We start from the raw sequence: 23071 nt of genomic DNA on the forward strand, positions 1-23071 counted from the left end.
TTTTGCAGATCCAGTCTTGTGGGGAAACTGCAGGTCCCAGCAGGCCTCAAGCAGACCCAGGGCCCCAGGAGGTGGTCCCATGCCCAACGGCACCCTGGCACTCATAAGGGCATTTATTCTACCGCAGCATGGGACATGAACAGCAGCAGATCCAGTCTTGTGGTAAACTATAGGTCCTAGCAGGCCCAGGGCCCCAGGAGACAGTCCCAGGCTCACCGGCACTAACTCGCACTGATAAGGGCATTCATTCACCCGCAGCGCAGGACGTTCCTGGGCCAAGGGCAGGCCCATACACACCTGTCAGAGCACAAAGGAGGCAGGGCTGGGCCAGCCCCATAACATTTTTTGGGTTTTTTAGAGCATTCTTTTAGGTCCCACTGTACTGTTGAATCTATAACCGGGACTGTATTACTGACCTATTTGATTGTCAAAGGCCCACCCTTATATTGAATATAGTATTACTGATAAGTAAAAGGAAGGCAACAGAAGGCAGGGCTGGGGTAGTGCACAAGAAAAAATACCAGAAGCATGGAGCAAATAATTCTGTAATGGAAAGGATTGATAATCTCCTGGTTGAATGTGAGGAAATATTAACCTCTCTCCCTGATAATTTCTCTGAAGGCACCCAGAGTGCATGCTCCCCAGCTAGCTTGGGTGCTTATCACAGGAAAATTCCAGATATGTTTAAAAAAAAAATGAGACACAGGATTCAACTCCTATATGAGGAGGGAACATGCAATCAGCCACATTTCCTCAGTACTGGCGAGTGAGCCACCGTATGTTGATAGTGATGTCCTTCATTGTAGCAATCGCTCTAGCCTTTTGAATGACATTCTAGATACACATGATGATCCTGATAGAGGTATCATGGTAGGTGTGGTACTAGATGGAAATATAAAACCTATTGTATCCGAAGATCAGTACACTTTCCACAGTCAAGATCTGAAGTGTGAGGTGGATGAGCTTAAATATAAGGTAAATATCTTAACATCTATTGTTAGACAGTTATTGCCAAAAGATGCGACAACCATTCTTGATCGTGCTCATAGTTCCACACACAATTCTTCAGGCCTCTTGGCTCCGTCACCGAAATTGCCTCTGTCTACCTGCAATAAGAATCATACTTGTGTTATCTGTTCTGCCGCTGTCAGCTCGGTTTCCAGTGTTGGTCACTATGCAGCCGACAGAAGGACTGGGAACTCTAGACAGGTTCCCAAATGTAGAAATCTGGGCTCGGTTAAGAAATCAATAGCCTGCTGTCAATTTTCCAAATCTTTGGATGACAAAGTTTCTAATCGTGTTGCACACCCTACTGCCAATTGGTCCAAATCTACCAATACTGTCTTGATGGTTAATGTGCCCAAATTACATCCAGCGGCTCCTAGGGAAGGGGGAGGATCTGTCAGAAATAAGGTGATTCATTGGATCAGTCATGTGAGAGGTGATATGTTAGGATATAATTGAGGCAGTTAGAAGGCCTGATCCTGACACACATTATGATATGATTGAGTTAACATTCAGAGACAGGAGTGTGTTAGACAATTTGGTGGCACTAGATGCTAGGGCAGGTCCCACTAGGTATTCTTGCATTCAGTTTAAATACCCTATGCTTTTCTCTCATCGCAAGGTTCGGCTTATTCCCCATTTGGGGTGCAGCTCATCCGATTTAAATTTGAACGATTGACTTGGTGTACTACCTGGGTCCCCTTTAGACCTACCATCTCAGGGTCCCTCCTCACATGATGTAATTGGCTCTGGTATTGGTGTTCCCCCTACCTTTGATTTTGTGACTACCTACTCCTCTTCTCATGATAGATCTTATCAGTCAACTCAGGATCATCTAACCAATTGTGTTAACATATCATCTATGGCCAGGGCAGCTTCTCAAAGTGTTGGAGTGCGATATGCTTCCTGGAATGTGGCAGGTTTAAGATCTGTTGTCTCCCTTCCAGCCTTTATTTCTTATACTGAAGATCAGGATCTCTGAAGGGCAGACCGTCTGGAGGTCTAATTACATGGGTCAGAACATCATTAAACTGCCATATATCTCACCTATCCATTGACTCCCCTGACATACTAGCGATTCGGTTACTATTTGGGGTAAACATGGGTATGATTATTCTTAATATCTATGCAAGAGGGGTTAAGGGAGGTTTGGCTTCTGATACCCTCCGTGTTTTGTAGACATACCTAAGGCAATGTCCCCAGCACTTTCAAATCATTGTGGCAGATGACTTCAATGTCATGTTCGAACCTCTTAACTGGGATGATCTTGGGTTTACTTGTGAAGAGGATAGGGCATGTTCTGTCCCTTCATTTGACATTCCACCCATTAAAAGGTAGTCGCAAGTTGCTATCCAACTAAAAACCTTGACTATTGAAAATGGGCCTAGAGCACTCAAAGGCAGGACAAAATCTTGACACAAAGGCTTGTCACACTTACAATAAGGTTAACCACAAAATTAGAATCGACTATTGTTTAGTTGATATTAGATTGTGGCCTTTAGTTATTGATGGATAAGTTACTTACCTGTAAATCCTAGTTCTCTTCCAGGGGTATCCTCATCAAAGTCATAAACATTGAATATTCCCGCCCTTGTGCGGGGACCCCGGAGCATATATAAAATACACATATACAAAGTATGAAATATGCACGAAAAATATATATAGCATTTTTAGTAGACAAATTTTCATACTAAACTCATATATACATGTGTAAAAACAGCAATGCAGACTATAATCATAAACAGGCTAAAATGCTTTATTTCTATGGAGTTTTTTTTTAAATTGTTCTCAAAATTACAATAAGAGAAAAAATATCTACTAAAACCATACCACTGAGCCCAGGGAAATCAGCAGTAGTAATTATCAGAGAAAAAAAGATAAAAAACTACATTGAAAAACACTAGAGCATTCTTAGCCAATAGGCTGCATGCAGGTTAACACAGGAGAACCATAAAAACTTTGGCACCGTGCCTTTAAGACCCTGAGCACCTCCAGTATCCCACCATGCCTCAGGGGTGAAGGAGAGGTGACAGTTGGTTCACAGTTAGGTCAGTACTTTTTTACGGTGACAAGCTGTGTAGCCGATTCAAAAGATAGTGTGTCCTCAAAGTAAGTGACCTCGCGTTTGTGTGTTTATCGCTTTTTTCGGTTACTTATTTACTCTGGGGACGTATATTGAGCTCAACTAATGACATCTCTCAAAGTATTAACAGACTTAGGTCAGGGTAATCCCTTAATATTCTATGGATAACCACGCTTTGCCAGTGTGTTTTTGCCTTTGTAAATCACCACGCAGACTATTACACTCTGCTACAGTACTCACCAAGCCTTTTTAGAAATATTTTCTGTTGTAAAACTGTTTTATTCCTCTCAGTTTTCCTTCAACAAATGTCATAAATGCTAGTGACGAGTCTGTGTATGAATTTCCAAGTGACATGGACTAATAATGTGCTTGATGTTCATAATCAATTTAACCAACCAACCTCTGGTAGTGAATGTGACTGTTTTGGTTCTGATTGATTACACTGCATTCATGGTGTCTGCTTTACCACTTTATTAGTAGTGACCGCTTTCGGCATGCTACTTCCCAAGGGGCCCCCCATGTACCAAGGGATGGTAAGCATATTGTCTTATTATGTTTTTACACAACTGGTTACTACACACTGTTGTGTCACAGGTGTCCTTCCTTATTTTTCCGTGTGTTTTGATCAAAATGATTTGTTTGTATTTTGCTAGGGCGACCATTAGAGGTTTCTGACAATTAGTGAACTTCAATGTAAGTGACTATGGCCCTCATTCTGACCTTGGCGGGCGGCGGAGGCCGCCCGCCAAAGTCCCGCCGTCAGGTTACCGTTCCGCGGTCGAAAGACCGCGGCGGTAATTCTGACTTTCCCGCTGGGCTGGCGGGCGGTCTCCTTCAGACCGCCAGCCAGCCCAGCGGGAAAGAGGCTTCCACGATGAAGCCGGCTCGGAATCGAGCCGGCGGAGTGGAAGCTGTGCGACGGGTGCAGTTGCACCCGTCGCGTATTTCACTGTCTGCGCAGCAGACAGTGAAATACATGTAGGGGCCCTCTTACGGGGGCCCCTGCAATGCCCATGCCAGTGGCATGGGCACTGCAGGGGCCCCCAGGGGCCCCGCGACCCCCCCTACCGCCATCCGGATCTCGGCGGTCCGACCGCCGGGATCTGGATGGCGGTAGGGGGGGTCAGAATCCCCGCGGCGGTGCAGCAAGCTGCGCCGCCGCGGAGGATTCAATGGGGCCGCGGTACACTGGCGGGACCCCGCCAGTGGTGCCGGTCCGACCGCGGCTTTACCGCCGCGGTCGGAATCCCCATTGGAGCACCGCCGGCTTGTCGGCGGTGCTCCCGCGGTCCTCCGCCCTGGCGGTCAAAGACCGCCAGGGTCAGAATGAGGGCCTATATGACTTGTTTGACATTTTTGCAAACTTTCGGTAATATAGACAGGAGAAGTCTTATTATGTATTGGTCCTGAAGAAGCGTCATAGGATCTTGTTAGACCACTGTACGCGAAACATGTTGACCATGTCCTAGGAGCCCGACGATAATCTCCTTAAGCTCCAGCACCATGCAGAAAGTGGTTGAGCATTATTCCTCATTTTACACTTTCCTTCTGTTTTTAATCTTGGTCCCGGTCTTATTCCATTGAATAATTAAATTGACTCACTCCTATTAAGACTGGGAACCAATTTTAGCTTTCACTCTCCTGCCAGGATTAGCGCCTGACCGCAACACCAGGTCTTGTAGTGTCCGCTACCACGGCTGCTACCTAAAAGATCTCCGGCAAAGAGCCCCCTTACGAGGAGCCCGTCAGACATTGCAGCGCCGGTCTGACGAGGAGCTACCCGATGATGAAGCATGACATCCTCTCGGATGTGTGAGGGCTCTTGCTCCTGAACTTTAGCGTTCCCCTAGTGATTATATTTTTCCATTTGGAACAGTGTACACCTTTTTTGGATCCGCATCAATAGTCATAAACATTGAATAGATTAGCAAGCCCATCCCTTGACTCTGCGGACTGTCCAATAGAAGTGCAGGAATAGATATGTATCATGCAAACAAATTTCTTAGAGAGGCTTGCCCCACTTGGGCGTCTGCTCTTGCATCTGAGTCCAAACAGTAATGTCTAGTAAATGTATGTACAGACTTCCATGTAGCCGCCTTACAAATTTCAGATATTGGAACATTATCAAGGAGGGCAGCAGTAGCCGCTTTTCCTCTTGTGGAATGCGCTTTAGGTCTAGCAAGTAGTTGTTTGTTAGCCAACTGGTATGCATTAACAATACAAGAAACTATCCATCTTGATATGGTTTGTTTAGATGCTGCCTCTCCTGTTCTCAAATGACCATAATTTATAAACAAGTGCTTGGAATGTCTAATCAACTTTGTTTTATCCAAATAAAATTTTAGCACTCTTTTCAGATCTAGGGAGTGCAACGCTTTCTCCGCCGGAGTCTCCGGATTGGGGAAGAAAGTTGGTAGAGAAATAGTCTGATTGATGTGGAATTCTGACACCACCTTCGGTAGGAATGATGGGTGAGTTCGCAGAACTACTCTATTGTTGTGAAAGACTGTGTACGGTTCTTTGGAGGACAAAGCCTGAATTTCACTGACCCTCCTTGCGGAAGTAATGGCTACCAAAAAAGCTCTCTTCCACGTAAGGTGTTGCAAAGAAGCTTTGTGTATAGGTTCGAAAGGAGGGCCCATAAGTTTTGACAGTACTATGTTCAGCTCCCATGGAGGGGAGGGTTTCCGAATGGGCGGAAAAACTTTTTTCAAACCTTCTAAGAAATCCTTGACTACTGGTTTCGTAAAGAAGGATTCCTGAGAAGTTGATTTACGGTAGGCTGTAATGGCAGATAAATGTACCTTAATAGATGATACCTGCAGACCGGATTTTGCCAGATGGAGTAAGTAAGACAGTATGACCTCCTTCTGAGCCCGTATGGGATTCTGACCTTGCTGACATCACCATATGTAGAACCTCTTCCACTTAAGCGCGTAAGAACGCTGTGTGGAAGGTCGTCTGGACTCCTTCAAGATGTTCATGCACTCCTGCGAGAGCCCTAGGTGCCCATACTGCAGGAATTCAGGAGCCATGCTGTCAAGCTCAGAGAGGGTAGGTTGGGGTGCAGTACCCAGCCCTCCATCCTGCTCAGAAGATCCGGTCTGCACGGCAGCCTCCTGTGAGGTTGTTCCGATAGGTTGAGGAGATCTGTGTACCAGAACTGACGGGGCCATTGCGGAGCTATGAGAATCATTCTGGTGCTGGATCTGTAAAGTTTGTTGATCACTGCCGGTATGAGGGGGATCGTGGAAAAGCGTAGAGAAATATCCCTGACCAGTCGATCAACAGGGCATTCCCTCGAGATCCCGGACGGTAGAACCTGGACGCGAAGTCTGGGCATTTCTTGTTTATCTCGTCTGCGAAGGGATCCAATTGAGGCCGACCCCATTGAGCGAAGATGTCTTCGACGGCTTCGCCGTGTAGGACCCAATCGTGGGCGTCCTCTAGGTGTCTGCTCAGGAAATCTGCTTCCACGTTTTGTTGACCTGGTAGGTGAACCGCTGTAAGCGACATTCCTCTGGCCAGGAGCCAATGCCAGATTGTTTGGGACTCCCGAGGGTAGGGATCTCGTTCCCCCTTGTCTGTTCAAATAATACATTGTGGTTGTATTGTCCGTTTGTATTAGGAGAGATTTCCCCTGAATCGATGGAGCAAAAGACTTGAGAGCCAGATGGACCGCTCTGAGCTCCAGCAGATTGATGTGGTACTTCCTTTCGTTGTCGGACCACAGGCCCTGAGCTTGAAGGGGACCTTGATGAGCCCCCCATCCCTGAAGAGACGCATCCGTTACCAGAGTGTCGGATGGAATTACCTGGTGAAACTGAGCCCCTACTGACAGGTGAGGTCTGTGCATCCACCATTGCAATGACTGATGTGCTGCTATCGGCAGCCGCACTCTGTCCTCCCAGCGACCTGTCCTTTGGCTCCAGTTGTTTTCCAACGCCTCTTGGAGGGGCCTCATATGTAGCCTGGTATTCGGGACAATGAAAATGCATGATGCCATGGAGCCCAGCAGAGATGTCACCTGACGGGCTGTAGGTGCGTCAGATTTTAACAGGTCTTGACACTTTTTCTTTATAGATAATAGTTGTTCCTCCGAAGGATACACTCTTTGGAGCTCCGTGTTTAGTATTGCTCCCAGGTAGTGGAGGTTCTGCGTTGGAATCAAGGTGGACTTTTGGTAGTTGACTTGAAGACCTAGAGACTCGAAAACCTTGAGCACAATGTCCCGATGGGTTCTCGCCTGCTCCGGATAGGAGGCTTTCAGTAGCCAGTCGTCTAGGTATGGGTAAATGAAGATTTTTTGTTTTCGTAGATGTGCCGCTACCACTGCCACGCATTTCGAGAAAAAACAGGGGCAGATTTCAGGCCGAATGGTAGCACCTTGAACTGATAGTGCTGTGAGGCTATCTGGAAGCGCAGGAATTTCCGATCCTTGGGTACTATCAGGATGTGAAAGTATGCATCCTGTAGGTCGATGGAGCACATCCAGTCTCCCTGATGTAGCTGAGGGAAGATCTGGTGAAGAGCCAGCATCCTGAACTTTTGCTTTCTTATGTACTTGTTCAGAAGCCGTAAGTCCAGAATTGGTCTGAAAACGCCCTCTCGGCCTTTTTTCGCCACCAGAAAATAACAGGAGTAAACCCCCTTCCCTCTGTGCGCGAGTGGAACTTTTTCTATTGCCTTCTTTCGTAAAAGGGCGAGAGCCTCTTTGCGCAATAGGCTGACGTGAGACGGATTGCATTTGGCTGGTGGCAAGTGCGGTGGAGGTTGCCGGAAAAGAAGAGAGTAGCCATTCTCGACATTGTTGAGCACCCATTTGTCTTTTGTGATAGAACGCCACTCGTGAATAAAGTCTGTGATACTTCCCCCCACCGGAGTGGTGCACAGTGTTAAGGGAAGTGAGTCCTCATTGTTTGGCCGGCGCTTTGGGTGTGGACTGTTGTGGTCTACTTGACCCTCGTTCCCTCATGGCCCTACGAGACTGAAAAAGTGGGCGTCCTTGCCTCTGCTGTGGCCTCTGGGACCAGTGAGGGGTTTGAACCCTCTGCTGGAAAGGGCGCCTGTCATAATGCCTGTACCTTCGCCTGGAGTCCTTCTTCCTCTCCAGGCCTACTGCCCTCATGGTGTCCACTTCCGTCTTCAAGCGCGCCATTTCTTCGTCCGTATGGGTACCAAACAGCGAGTTCCCGTTGAACGGAAGATTTAGGATGCGCTGTTGTGCTTCCTGTTTTAATCCAGTCAGTCTCAACCAGGAAGACCTTCTTTCACAGATCCCATGTGCGTACCCATGTGCAGCTAAGTCTGCCCCATCTGCCGCTGCGCTGATGACCTGGTTGTAGACCAGACATCCCTCTTGAAGGATCTCTTGGAAGTCCTGCCTGTTCTCTCTAGGTAATTTTTCTGTGAACCTGTTCAGAGAGTCCCACAGTGAACGGTCATATCTGCCTAGGAGTGCAGACGCGCTGGAGACCTTCATCATAGATGCTGCCGTGCTGCACATTTTTCTCCCCAGAGAGTCTAGATGTCTGCTCTCTTTGTCCGGTGGAACCGTGGAGGATGATGCCACTGAGTGAGTTTTTCGGGCTGCGGCCAATATGACTGAGTCCGGTGACGAATCTGTTCTGAGAAGTAAAGGATCTTGTTCAGGCGCTTTATATTTTTTCAAAATCCTAGCAGGAGCCGATTTGAGGGTGGCTGGCGCTAAAAAGGTGTCCATGGTTGGCTGCAACAGACCAGGCACTAGCGGCAGTAGCTTTTTCGAAACCGCTCTATGCTGTAGAGTCTCAAAAATGACTGATGAGGAGGTTGATGGTTCTGGAACCTCTATGTTTAGCTTCTGTGCTCCCCTGACAAGCACCTCATTAAAAGTAGTGATGTCATCCACCGGTGAAACCCTAGCTGGTGGAGAATCTGTTAAGGTGGGGGAGTATCGTCTGACGGATGACCCTGACGATGACCAAGAGGGCGACCTTCTGTGTCTTGATCGTGACCTAGATCGTTGCTGGGAACGTGACCTGCTGCGAGACGCTGTAGCAGAGCGCCCAGGCCTCGTGGTCGGCTGGCGAGAAGCAGAACGAGCCCGTCCTGCCCGCGCTGTGGGTGATGGTGTTCTCGGGACAGAGGCAGTAGGAGAGTACATCCTTGAATACTGCGAATCCGGGGAGGCCGTTGGTCTGTTAAGGCTCTCCAACCATCTTGGTGACAAATTGATGGGTGAGACATGCCTCGACGATGCAGCTCTCGACTGGAGATGGAGTGGTCTTATCTGCTGGCGGAAGCCGATGTTCTGCTCCCTGCAAGACAGGTAAAACCCGTGTCGATGTCGACAGCCGTAATGACGTCGAAGGGAGCGCCGCCGGTTGTTCCTGTCTCGACGTTGAGTGTCTTGACGTCGAACGGCGATCTCTGGACCGCGACCTGCTCACCGTCGTGTGCCTCGACGTCGAGCGGTGGGCGGCCAACGGCGGATGTCCTCGCTCTCGCCGCTGGGGTGATTTAGACGTCGAGGGGTGCGAGGCCTTCGGCGGCGAATGGGCACACCGGTGATGGCTCGACGTCGATCGGCGGGTTGCCATCGACGGAGATATGCCCCTGCAATGGCCATGTTCTCTTGACGCCGTATTCTTCGACGTCGGTTGGGTCGGCGTTGACGGCGACCTATGGCGGTGAGATGGTGGCAGCGACGACGTCGACGGGGAACAAACAGTTATCTTCCTATCTGCTGACGTCGATCTAGCCTGTCTCTCCTGAGAGTGGCTTGTTGGCTGCCTGGGAAGCGAAGAGGATGATGTTTTCTGCCTCTCGTGAAGCCCCTGAAGCCTGATCTTTCACCCTGTCCTTCAGAGTCCTCTTGACATGTTCTTGCAGTGTTTGCAAGTGTCAGGGCAGTGACTCTGAGGCAAGCACACAATACAGAGAGTGTGTGGATCTGACTGGGCCTTCTTCTTCCCACAGGAAGGGCATTTCACAAAACGTGAAGGCATTTTTCTGTCAGGAAAAAACTTCCAAACTCAGACAATGATGTTTGATGTCGAGTAAAGTAGGAAAAAACGCTGTTCTAAAGTCATTTTCAGAGAAAAACTCAGAAAAACTGAGAGCTCAATGCTCCAGGATCCTCTCAGAAGAAGCCGGAAAAAAGAACTGACCTAACTGTGAACCAACTGTCACCTCTCCTTCACCCCTGAGGCATGGTGGGATACTGGAGGTGCTCAGGGTCTTAAAGGCACAGTGCCAAAGTTTTTATGGTTCTCCTGTGTTAACCTGCATGCAGCCTATTGGCTAAGAATGCTCTAGTGTTTTTCAATGTAGTTATTTATCTTTTTTCTCCGATGATTACTACTGCTGATTTCCCTGGGCTCAGTGGTGTGGTTTTAGTAGATATTTTTTCTCTTATTGTAATTTTGAGAACAATTTAAAAAAAAAAAAACTCCATAGAAATAAAGCATTTTAGCCTGTTTATGATTATAGTCTGCATTGCTGTTTTTACACATGTATATATGAGTTTAGTATGAAAATTTGTCTACTAAAAATGCTATATATAATTTTCGTACATATTTCATACTTTATATATGTGTATTTTATATATGCTCTGGGGTCCCCGTACAAGGGCGGGAATATTCAATGTTTATGACTATTGATGAGGATCCCCTGGAAGAGAAATGATAGTTATTGAGAGAACCAAGAGTGATCATAATCTGTTCTTGGTCCTAATGTTTGCCCTGTGTAATCAAATGTCTATGACCAATATCCCTACTATATTTTCATTAGGTATTAGTATGACTAATGATAAGCACCACTTAAAGTGGAGTAAGGCATCAGCACGGCCAGACATTATAAGCTCTGCAAATGCTGCTCTGAGGACTTCATTAGTCCACTTAGAGGCGCCTTGCAACTACTGGTGTTCAAATAATTACATCTCATGACCAACGTTTTGAGATTGTGACCCACTTCATAGCAGGTATTGACTCTGGTGGTGGAAGGACAAAAGGGAAACATCATTGGTTCAACAAGGAATGTCGAGCTTCAAATAAACTTTTGATCCAGGCCATCAAATCCAAGGATGCAGTTGCTATTCTTACAGCTAGGAAGTCTTGTAAGTCCACTATTTATGAAGCCAAACTCGAGCAAGACAATAAGCGGTGGGCTGCACTAACCAATGCTTCGCGTGAGAAGAACTGTACTAAATTCTGGTCTTTTGCTGTGCATGGCCCTGAAAATAGTGTATTGAATGTTACAACGAACCTTGCTGCAGCAGAGTGGGTAGACCACTTTAGCCGAATGTATTTGGATGATCATATCATTATGCTATGTGAATCTGATAAGGTCTCGAATACCAATACTGACCAAACTCCTAGCACTTTACCACTAAAACTGTTTACTCTTTTGGATGTAGCGCACTCACTAGGTACTTTAAAGCGCGGCAGGGCGTCTGGCCCGGATCGCGTTCCAGCAGATTTGTTTCTAACTGACATTGAAATCTGGTTGAGATACATTACTATCAAATTCAATCCAATAGCAGCGGGGGCACCAATTCCTGAGTCGTGAAAGGGTGCTGTTGTAGTTCCTATTTACAAAGAGGGTGATGGAGCCCTACTTTGCAATTATAGACCAATTAGCCTACTGGACTGTGTGAAAAAAGTTTTCTGCCACTGCCTTCTATGGAAGATTCAGGACTGGATGCCTGAGCATGATATACTTAGCCCTTTGCAATCTGGCTTTTGCAAAAAAAACTTCCACTATTGATAAAGCTTTTAGGTTTTTGCTTCGATATTGGAAGACAGTTTTTATTGTTAAGGGGAATCTGTACGTTGTCTTTGTTGATTTGAAATCTGCGTTTGACTTAGTTCCTCGCAATAAAATGTGGGAAGTTCTCTCCGGGATGGCAATCCCCACCCACATTCTTTCCTTGCTAGTATGGCTCCATGGGGGCAACTATGCACATGTCAGGTGGGGCGATTTGGTGCAGCTTACTGATAAAATTCCAGTGTCAAGGGGAGTACACCAAGGGTATGTCCTTGCTCTAACTCTGTTCTCTTTACATATTAACAACGTTGTTTCTTCTTTACTCAAGGTGGAGGCATACACACCATTTTTAGGCACACATAAAGTTCCGGTCTTGCTATTTGCAGACAACATACTTTTGATATCTAAGACCCCGTGTGGTTTATTCAAACTGCTTACGTGTTTTGAGGAATTCTGTTCCACTCGGGGATTGGAAATCAACACCTCCAAAATCAAAATTATTATGTTCAATCCCCAGAGATCTTTTAAAGGGAAGGTTACAATTGGAGGTACTCCACTTGAGAAGGTGAAATCGTTTTGCTATCTTGGCCTAATGCTATCTGAGAACATGTCTTGGAAGCCACACATTGCCAAGCAGGTGTTAAAGCAAAAGCAAATTACGTGGGTCTTAATCAAGGATTCTGGCCTTTCTTCCACTAAGTGGTATACATCCAGTAATCCTTGTCTCTCTTCCTTTGAGTGCTCCGTTGCTTCCTCTTCGCAAGGACTTGGGCATTAAGAGCATAGGTTATAAAGCCGGCTTACGCCCTCTTTTGTACTGGAAGTGGCTTTGGACTACACCAGGGCTTGCCCTCTACACTGTAGCCCTGCAGGCCATAATGGAAGCTGATCGCTCACTTAGCATTCCTTGGCTCAGATATATTAAAAAGTCACTTTGCATGCTTGGGGTCAGGGAGCTTTGGGATTCTCTAAGCATTGCTCCCTTTCAGTCAAAACATGACCTTAAACTTAAAAAACAGTACTGGAGGGCAGTAGACTCTGAGGAGCTGGAGGCAGTACTTCACTCCAAATTAACCTGCAACTTTATTGATCTGAACGATATGTGTAAATATGAGTCTTTTTGGGATGCAATTCTAGCTCCCAAAGACAGGAAGTTGTACTTCCAGTTTCATGTAGGAACCTTACCATTAAGATAATTTTCCAGTCATTGGTCATCTGAGGGGTTGACCACTTTTCCAGGTTGTAATGCTCTTATCGAAAATCTGCCTAATGTTTTATTTGTTTGCGCTGCTTATACAACCCCTCACAGGAAATGGCTTGCTCCTGTCTGTAGGTTGTTGGGAGTTAGTAGGTCCCTTGTTGCTCTTCGGATCTTTACATCAGATACTCACTTGGCATTGGTTACCACCGTTGCCAAGTTTCTTGGAGCGATGTGGCGTCTTAGAGCAAAAATGTTATTTACACTAACATGATGCATTACTCTTTTTATAAAATATATTGTAATGATTTTATTATAATATATATTTATTTTTTGTATTGTTATGCCCTTTTATTGCCCATGTGGCTGAAATAACGTCTTTTGATGTTGATGATGATGCATAGATAGAGAAGGATGCCTAGATAAATTGACAGGCAGGTCGATAGAACAGGAAATTGTAATAACCATCACAGCTTCAATTAGTAATAGTTAAATGTCTGTATAAGCAAGATTTCAAAAACAGAACGCAAACATGGATGACATACAAGCAGTGTATACAGATTGGTTTATTAATATAACTGTAGTACTCAATAAAAAATGCATACCAGAATGACATACAGGAGTACAGTTATGAATACATTTTGTTCCGTGCATACTGAAAAGACGATTATTTTATGAAGAACTGTTTCAAATGGACACAATCTGGTATACTGTGAAATAACAAGTCAGATAAACAAAGGCCACTCCAAAAGGAATTACCAAGAGTATCAGCAGGAGACAGGAACTAATAACCCTGGAATGTGACAAATGCCCCCATCTGGTAGAAAGTGTCCTGCTATCACATCAGGCTCAACAGAAAAAGGCAACACTAAAGTAATATTAAAAACACTGGCACAGAAAATAACTACCTTCAGTTACTCAAAGTGAAGTTGGCAGGCGGCTGAAATTGACTACCCCACTGCCCCATGCTGTATGCTGTAGTGGGCAGAATCAAAATTTGACTGACACATCAACAAACAAATGGGTGAAATGAGCCAGCTAATAGCCCCTTTATGCAGTAGTAAATACATGTATTATATTAATCATTAAATACAATAAAACGGGGACATATTCCTTTATTCAAATACCCACACCCCTTAAAAATAAATTCAAATACAATTTCATGATCAAACAATTTAAAAGTTTGAATCAGTTAATATGTAAAATTATGGTGGCTTCTTTAAATTACAAATAAGTTTGGTCAACACATTTCTAAGATTACTAATAAAATAATTAGTATGTACAATAAAACAAGATTTATCAGCCTCTTCAGTTATCCTTAGTTTAAGTTAGTGAATAAATAAAAAGCATAATTTGTAACTGGCTTGCCTGAGATGGAAATAAGTGTGTTCAAGACATTTTCTAAGATTGACAATAAAAGAATTATTATAGGCTGTGAAACAAGATTTAACAGCTTCTTCAATTGTCCTCATCTTGAGTTATCGCAAGTGTTCCACAGGTTACATCTTTCTGATATTCAGAAGCTTCGGGCCCAAAAAGATGTGTCCTACTGACTCATCCTTATAGTCACGCAGCCTATATTCCATGGCTCCAGTACGACAAGTGCTCCACTGTCTTTCAGATTGAGACTTTGGACTATACAACAACAAAAACTGCAAATTTTTCATTTTGACATCACCCTTCAAATTTGAATTGATATATGCTTGCCTCACAGTAGCGTAGGGGCCCGACACCAGAACAACATGTTTACATTTCATAAATGCCACAAGGTCTTCCTCACAACAGTTATCAAGCGGGGAGTTCTTTAGTTGTCTCTTGTGAGACCCTTTAGTCATCCCACTGAGAATGTTTAGTTGGGGTAGTTTTTGTACCTCCATTTATTTCTTTGGTACCAAGAGGTTTAACACCCCTTTTCATATCTACATATGTGTTTAACTCTTCAAGGAAGTACTGCTTAAGAGAGACGTTATTGGCCTTGGCCAGTCATAGTTTATTTTAGCTACCTTATGTTGTGACCATAGTGATGGAATGCTCAATTTAAGAAGCAGCATGCCTTGAGGAGTTGCCAGCTGAAGGTTAAAAAAAACACCTTATTGCTTAAATTCATATTGTACACATATCTGTTATTGTTCCCCTTTAAGTAAGTATATTATCCATATAGTTTTAGTAAAATCTAAAGTTCTTGGCTAATGCCAGAAGTAAAAAGTCTTTGTTCACCTGTCTGTGATAGAAAATTAACATTCCTGGACCTTGAAAGGTATAATCTAAAGGGAGGAATGTAAGTTAGACAGAAAAAGATTCTGCATTAACTAATTAGAACAAATCTGGCTGGTCTTAGCAATAGGTAAAAAAAATATTAAAATCTTTAATAGTCACAAGACCAGCACAGTGACAGTAACTATTTTCACAATGGTCATTTAAAAATGTAAGATTATTTTAGATATTTCATGAAGGTCAGAGTGGGCCTCAGCCCTAAGACTACAAAAAAAAAAAGATGCCTTACTCAGGAGACCAGTCTGTAATATGGTGCGAACACTGACCATTTGAGCGATTATATTGCACAATCATTTTTTCCCAAAACTACTGTGTGCCCTCTTATTTATCTCTTTTCATTTTTTGGAATGTTTCCCTGTACTTTGTTTTAAATTCTAACTCCAAATCCCCACACACATCCAATAAATTACATTCAAAGATTCATAACAATACATTCAGGAGCAGACAAAAAGTCAACAAAAGAGCAATGGAATTACAGCACAAGACATAAAAGCAGTTTATTTTCTGGAAGAAATGCCTACATCAGAAGTAGCAGTATCAAGCATAGCCAAAACTAATATGTTTGGCTGTAATGAGCTAAGGAATGGAAACACAGCCGTGCACACACTTTGAAACACTAATTGTGTGGTTCTAAATGTTTCTTTCCAAGACTCCTATATCTGTACCCTATTTATCCTCACAAAATTTATGGGGCTGCATGGCACTGTTACCACAAATAAAAAATAAAAAAAACAGCAGCACAGCAAGCTGTGGAAATAAAGGTAGGACACAGACAAAACAAGCATATAAAGAGACAGGCTGCACAAAAAAAAGGCACAAATAGTCTGTGTGTATTTTTACAAACCTGTGCTTGCATGCATCAGCATATTGAAGCCAGAGATAGTGGCTGATGGTCTTGATGGAATACATATTCCATTGTTCAGTTCTGTATCGTTTTAGGTATGCTTCAATATTCATAAAGCACAAACCTAGCCGGTTATCAGTGGAGCACTGTACAGAGGAAAAGCTCCAATGGGAATACATTCAGAGTGGAGGTGGACATTGGAGGAGGTAGGGCTAATGGAAGGGTGATAGGTCTGCCTACCGGAGCTTATGTTGCTTGAAGAGGTTAGATTTCAGATACTTGAACTGTAGGAGGGAGGTTGGTGCAGTTCTGATGTTCTAGGTCTTGAGGGCATAGGCTGAGAATATTATCTTTTTTTCTTCTTCCTTTACTGTTTAGTCTCTAACCTGGTGAAATGGAAGCTCTTTGTCCGACTTTAGGAAGGTACTCTCTTTCTTGGCATGGTTACCCCCATTTTCTGCCAGGTATCAGTGTGCTTAACTGTGTCTACTGGTATCCTGCTAAAAAGGATCCCAGTAGTTATGCTCCCTCCTTCTGAAATTACTTGTAGGATACTGTTAACACAGTACTTTACCCACAATTGGCATACTGGTGCCCCCTTATAAGTCCCTAGTATATGGTACCTTGGTACCCAGGGCACAGGAGTTCCAGGGGACCCCTATGGGCTGCAGCATATATTTTACCCCGCCCGATAGGGAGCCCATGCACAGGCTTCTGCAGGACTGCCATTGCAGCCTGCGTGAAAGGGTGCAAGAACCCTTTCGCTGCCACTTTTCACTGCAGCAGGTCACTCACAAGTCACCCCCATGGCAGGCCTTCCAGCTCAGAGGGCAGGGTGCAAGGTAGAGAAAACTACTGGAAGAGCAACTCAATTATACATGAATATACCATAATCTTCAAAGATAAAACACTATAGTTTTTGATAATTGCAGCTTTATACAATAGAACCTATTATGGACACATAATACTAGGCTGCTATACTCTAACGGTTAATCACAAATAGAATAATCCTATTACATGTTTTTATATATACTTTTTATTATTAAATAATTATACAATCATGGGAAAATATACATAATCACATTAAGAAAAACAATAATGAACAAACAAAATACCTAACTCAGACATACCACATGCACGCTAAACAAACCAAGATCGGGAAAAATATCTTATCTACAAGTGAATATTTACATCAATAAAGCTAGTCCTAATGACATAATACGGCTAAAACAATTCTTGAAAATAGAGATGTATAAATATTAGTTCATCTAATACAATAATGATAATAATCTGATAAACAACAAAGCAATGCTGACGTGGCTCTATCAAAGTGGTACCGTAGGGACCGAAGGTCTACGCGCGTTTCAGTGTTTTAGGATATTGTGGGTCACCTTCCTCAGGGCCGTTCCCAGTTCAATAGTAGTCTAGTCTTAGCAGCCGAATCTTCTGGTCAATTTAATTTTGAGTTTGTGATATTTTTTTTGGTAGTGTAGTCAAGGTATCTGATAAAAAGAATGATATGATAATTTATAAGAACCATTGTGCTAGTTTCCTAGAAGTCACCTGTCTATATTTTACATATATATCACTCAAAGGTGACAAGTTATCATATCAGGGTAAATGCCCAAAGAGCATTTACCACTTAGGATTGTATTATTGGTGATAGAGAATAAAGTATAGAAGACAAAAAACTGAAAATATTTTATTAGGAAGCATAGAGTACCAAGTGATAAGTTAATAGTAATAATGCATTCTAGATGTTATTGGGGGAACCGGTAGTTAGTATGTTGTAATGGAAGAGTACCTTACATTGTGCTACCAACGTTCTTTAGTTCCCTTCGGTGAATACATGCATCCCGGTGTATGTTAGTGGTAAAAGTGATAATTTGTAATGAAGAAAAACCTTACTTGGGGAGTCTTTTCTAGCATTTTTGTAATGCAATTGTCTTTATAGCTGTTTCTATCTCACTAAGGAGCGCGATGAAGCCAATTGTTGTAAAGAGAGATGAACTGGCTAAATGACAAAAAACATATAATAAGTAAATAAATAGATGATTAAGTAAATTCTTGTATTACTATATATACTGACTAATTTACACAGTGAATGGTGAATCCATTAGTTATGTTCAATAGATGTTCGTGGTATAATTAGTATATATTACTAATATTATTTATATGCGCTGGTATTCACCTGAACTTGGCTGGTAATAGCTGTTCAAATTGAATCCATATGTAAGATTTTTGTCAGTCCTCAAGGTCGGAGCGACGGTGCAGTTTTGCGTCAAAAATATTACCGCCAGCTAACGCCATTTTGGTGCGCCGTGGGGACGTCAAATTTATACTTTGCCGCATGGCGGCGCAAACCACAGGTGGGATTTATTATTTTTGACGCACACCGCAGCGTCAAGTCGTAAAGAAAAACTACGTTAACACGGCGGAAATGACTGGCTGGATATGCGCTGTTTTTTGACGCAATAGCATTAAAAAAAACGCGAACACTGCCATTTCACCAGAGGAGAGACAAAATGGATCCCAGATGCCACTACAGACCCCAGGAAGATGACAACAGACCAGGAACCAGCCAGGAGGACCCACACAAGAACCAAGACACTTTTAAGAAGAAAAGAAAGTGTCGCTTCAGTGCAGAGGAGCAGGAAATCCTGGTTAAAGAGGTGACGGAACACCAGCACCAACTGTTTGTCACCTCAAAGTTGCCAATCAGTAGGAGAGAGGCTATATGGCAACAAATTGTTGACAAGATTAACAGTGTGGCTGAAGTACGCAGAACAGTCATCGAGTGCAAGAAACACTGGCATGACTGCAAGTGCAGGACAAAGGAAAAGATGGCCAGGAACAGGAAGGCAGCACTGCAGACTGGAGGGGGGAGTCCAGCACACCAGAAGGCCCTGGACCACATGGAGGAGATGATCGCAGCCGTCATCCCTGAGGAGATCGTCACAGGGATTCAAGTACAGGACCTCGGAGACTACCAGGAGACAACGCACATGCAGGGTAAGTCGCATGGGAATCAAAATACACTAATGTTAACCGTAAGAGGGGGAGATACTGACCACAAAATGCATGGAAGTAATCATATACATGGAGTGGCATGGGTAAAGGGGCACGGCATGGGGGCATGGCCTGCACAAACAGAAGCTGGGGCACACCATTGCACTACACCAACAGTCCCATGGGGGCATGCTGTCATGCCAACGATGGAGCAAAGGGAAATCCACGCCAGGAGGGAAGGCCACAACGTCAAACTGACATCCCGGCACACGTCAGCCACCATACCCCATACATTAACTAGGGCCCTCTTAACAACCTCTGGCCATACCGACAACTAGAATGTAACTGCAACAACAGTTGCCACTACCACCTCCGCTCGGTGTGCAGCTCAAGTAGCCAATGGCAGTAACCTCCCCATGGATCATACACACCTAAATTAGGAGGTTGAGGATGACAACTTCAACAATCCCCTGAAAAAAGACAAAGGCCCCAGTACTGTCAAGTGTCAATGCCCATAGTTGTTGCAAACATCAGCCAATGTAAACAACAATAGGAGCTACACAGCACTAAGGACATACCCATGCTGCATATGTCAGGGTCCATCCTGTGCCTGGGTCACAATGTAACATCCCAAATGTCATACTGCTCAGACAACAGCATTGAGGGGGGGACACATGTAACTGGTCACTGAAATACACCTACACAGTCAGAGGAGGAAATAGGAAACTGATACGATTATCAGAGCAATCCAATGTACCACGCATTCCCCAACATCAGCAGTACACATTACCAATGCCAACATCCATATTGTGTCATAACATTGCTATGCATAGGATATGCCACATGTCAAATACATTTAAGTGGATGTGAAAGATCAGAGATTAGGGCAGGTCCAATTGTTAAGTATGCTGCCAGGGCCATCAGAACACCCACAGCCAGTGAAAGGTCTCACCATGAGAATGGATGCAGACGGAGGGCTGAGTAGGACAAGAAGGTGGCAATTCACTATTTGGCCAAAACCAACACCTAGAAGAGATGATGCCGACAAGTCTAATAACTCAATAACATACATGTGACATGCAGGTGGGCCATAGGCTTGGGAGGATGCCCATCTGAAGGACTGGAGCAATGAACACGAAACAAGATCACAATGTGAATTCATCACAAGGCAGGCATGTCACATCACTCATGCCCAACACAGACACACTAATTGTACCCTGTTTCATTGCAGAGGAAGATGGATCTCCTGCGAATATGCCTGTCCCAGATTACCCTGATGACATGGATGACGAGCCGATAAACATTCCCCAGGAGACTATCCAAAATGTCCTTGAAACCCTCCAGACCCCACCTCCAGTCACAAGGAGGAGCACAGAAGAAGCAGCCATCGCAGAGGATCCACCCACTACCCCAATTGTAAGACCTGCCAGCTCCAATTCAGCTGAGGACTCAGACGACACTGGCACCAGCTTTGGAGAACTGTAGTTGGAGTACAGCGGGAGCTGGCCAAGGAGGTGCGGGTGGGGGTGGCAGCCAGCCTTGAGAGGGTACGTTCGTGCATGATGTCATCTGCAGATCAGGCAGCAGCTATGCAAGCCCTAACATCTATCTTGCAGGAACAGCAAAAAACCCAGAAGGATATCAGCACAGCTGTAATACAGTTGACCCAACACCTACAACAGCAATCCTGTCAACGCGTGCACGAATGCAACATTGAACCCCTCCGAGCTGTACTGGCTGCCTACCATCGTGATGTGGCTGCTATTCTCAAGAACCAGCAGATCCTCCTTACTGCAGTACTGCCCTTAAGACCTTCACAGGTAGCAGCGACCGGGATGTCTGACTCCATGTCTTCTAACACTGAGGTGTGTGTTGCCCCTTCACAACCACCAACAACAAGGACAGAGGAGGCAACACACACATCAGAAGAAGACATGGAACAGATCACATTCACAAGGAAAAGTACCCGGAAGCACTAGTCCCTGCCACATGGCCAACTATTACCAAGGTCCTGCGCTTTGTAACTTGCCAGTCTTGCAACAACTCTACTTAATACCTGTTCTGCTTACCACTGTATATCTTGTCAGCCTGCCCAGTGATTGTCTCTCTCCTACTCATTGGCAAATCCTGTCCCTCTGCACTGTCTGAAACATCAACCCCAGCATGTCAAAAGCATTTCCGTAACCCCTTGTATAGGATCACAATGTAAGATGTCACTATAATGGACTCACAATCATGGACAATGTACAGATAGCACTACAGCACTTTTCAATAAATAGTACTTACACAACAAATCTGTCCCTGGGTAATGTGACATATCAACTGTGCAGTAGATAATTGAAATGTGCCTACTGTCAAATTACTTAGCTTGTCAATGCAACTGTCCTGATATTATGTAGTCAGATAAATCTGCGCAGTGCCCATGATTGCATCATACTCTGCCCATCCTGAGGGACATATCGGATGAAGTGAGAAACCATACACCATCATGCTGTGTTGGACAGATTAATGCTTCCTCAAGGGATATCTTAGTCATCAAATAGTGGCTGCAAAATAATGTCACCATGCAATACTAACACATATAACAGTGCACACTAATCTAAGCAAACACTACAAAAACTGCATAAATGAAGGTGTCTGAGTTTACATACAAATAGGTAATCATGCTGAACTGTGTCACTAATGACGTATGAGAGTAATGAAGACAAGAATACAAGAGTGCCTATGAGAACTCATCTGATAAAGGTGTCCTTGATCATCACACTGCAGTCAGACCTAAAACTGTTCCCCCAATACCAAGTCTGAAAGCACTGTTTGTGACGTAGAAAACACACTTATCAACAGAAACACATTGTCATCCAACTGTGATTGGTGGTTGCAACGAAGGCTGGAAACTTTTCAAGGTAGCTTTGGGGTAGCTGCCAATCGTACAGCTGATTCCAAACCCAGGATCAAGTACCATTTAACACATACCGTTAAGGGTTAACCAAATATTTATTGAATGCTAATCACAGAAGAGGAAACTGAGGGAAAAATCTTACCTACCCTAATCTACCTTGACTACTCATTACCCACAAATGTCCCTAACTAACCTAAGCTGCACTTACTTATCACATGTAATGAAATGTTCTAAACATCCACCCCTCACTCCCCTTATGAGACGTGACACATGGAGGACAACACATACTAACCTAAACACATACTATACTATCCTAAACAAATATATATTTTTTTGTATTTTTTTTTTAAACACACAAGAACCCCAACATATCACCCACCCACACACTTAATAAGTAAAAATACAAAGAATCAGGACCCCCCACCCACTAACACTAACTAAACTAACAGCCTATACTAACCTAACACTAAGCCCCAGAAGCCCACTAACTATAAGAACAAGAAAAGAGGAGGGAGGGGAGGGAATCATGTCCATTTCAAAAAACAGTCTAGAGGTTGGCCCTGCGGAGGGTCCTCTTGATTGACTTAACACGCCGGTTAATGTTTCGCACATCCCAGCTCAGGTGGCTTAACTTGCGCAGCACACGGTCCATCTTCCGTTCCATGTTGTGGAAGGCTGCAGGGCCAACAGATGGAGCTGGGGCAGTCTGGGTACCGGTGGAGGAGGTCTGTGTGTGTGTGTGTGGAGCCAAGGCCAGTGGGCTGTCCTGCACCTGTAGTAATACTGGGGCCTGGAAATCCAGCAGATATCTATAGGCACAACAGTCCCAGCTGCGGGTGGGGCCACCTGGCTTGAAGTGGTGGTTGTGCTAGTGGTGGGCAAAGTAGGCCCACCCTGTGGGAAGGCCCTCCATGCCCCGGAGGCCCGTTCATGGCGATATCGACGGGCCATCCTCCTGAACCCCGACTCCACTAGCAGGATGTGCTGGTATCTCATGGCCCGGCGCTGGAA

At 44.5% G+C, this 23071-nt stretch overlaps 1 protein-coding gene across 1 annotated transcript in view; it reads right to left on the reverse strand.

The window, feature by feature from the left end:
• ADCY10 (adenylate cyclase 10) overlaps positions 1-23071 on the reverse strand; it is a 1855427-nt gene that overhangs the window by 445277 nt on the left and 1387079 nt on the right. The window contains exon 18 of the mRNA XM_069226523.1: positions 18963-18970. Within this exon, the coding sequence (XP_069082624.1) occupies positions 18963-18970 (8 nt within the window). The remainder of the gene's footprint in view (positions 1-18962; positions 18971-23071) is intronic.

This window comes from Pleurodeles waltl, chromosome 3_2 (genome assembly GCF_031143425.1).
Source record: "Pleurodeles waltl isolate 20211129_DDA chromosome 3_2, aPleWal1.hap1.20221129, whole genome shotgun sequence".
NCBI classification, from domain to species: Eukaryota; Metazoa; Chordata; class Amphibia; order Caudata; family Salamandridae; genus Pleurodeles; species Pleurodeles waltl.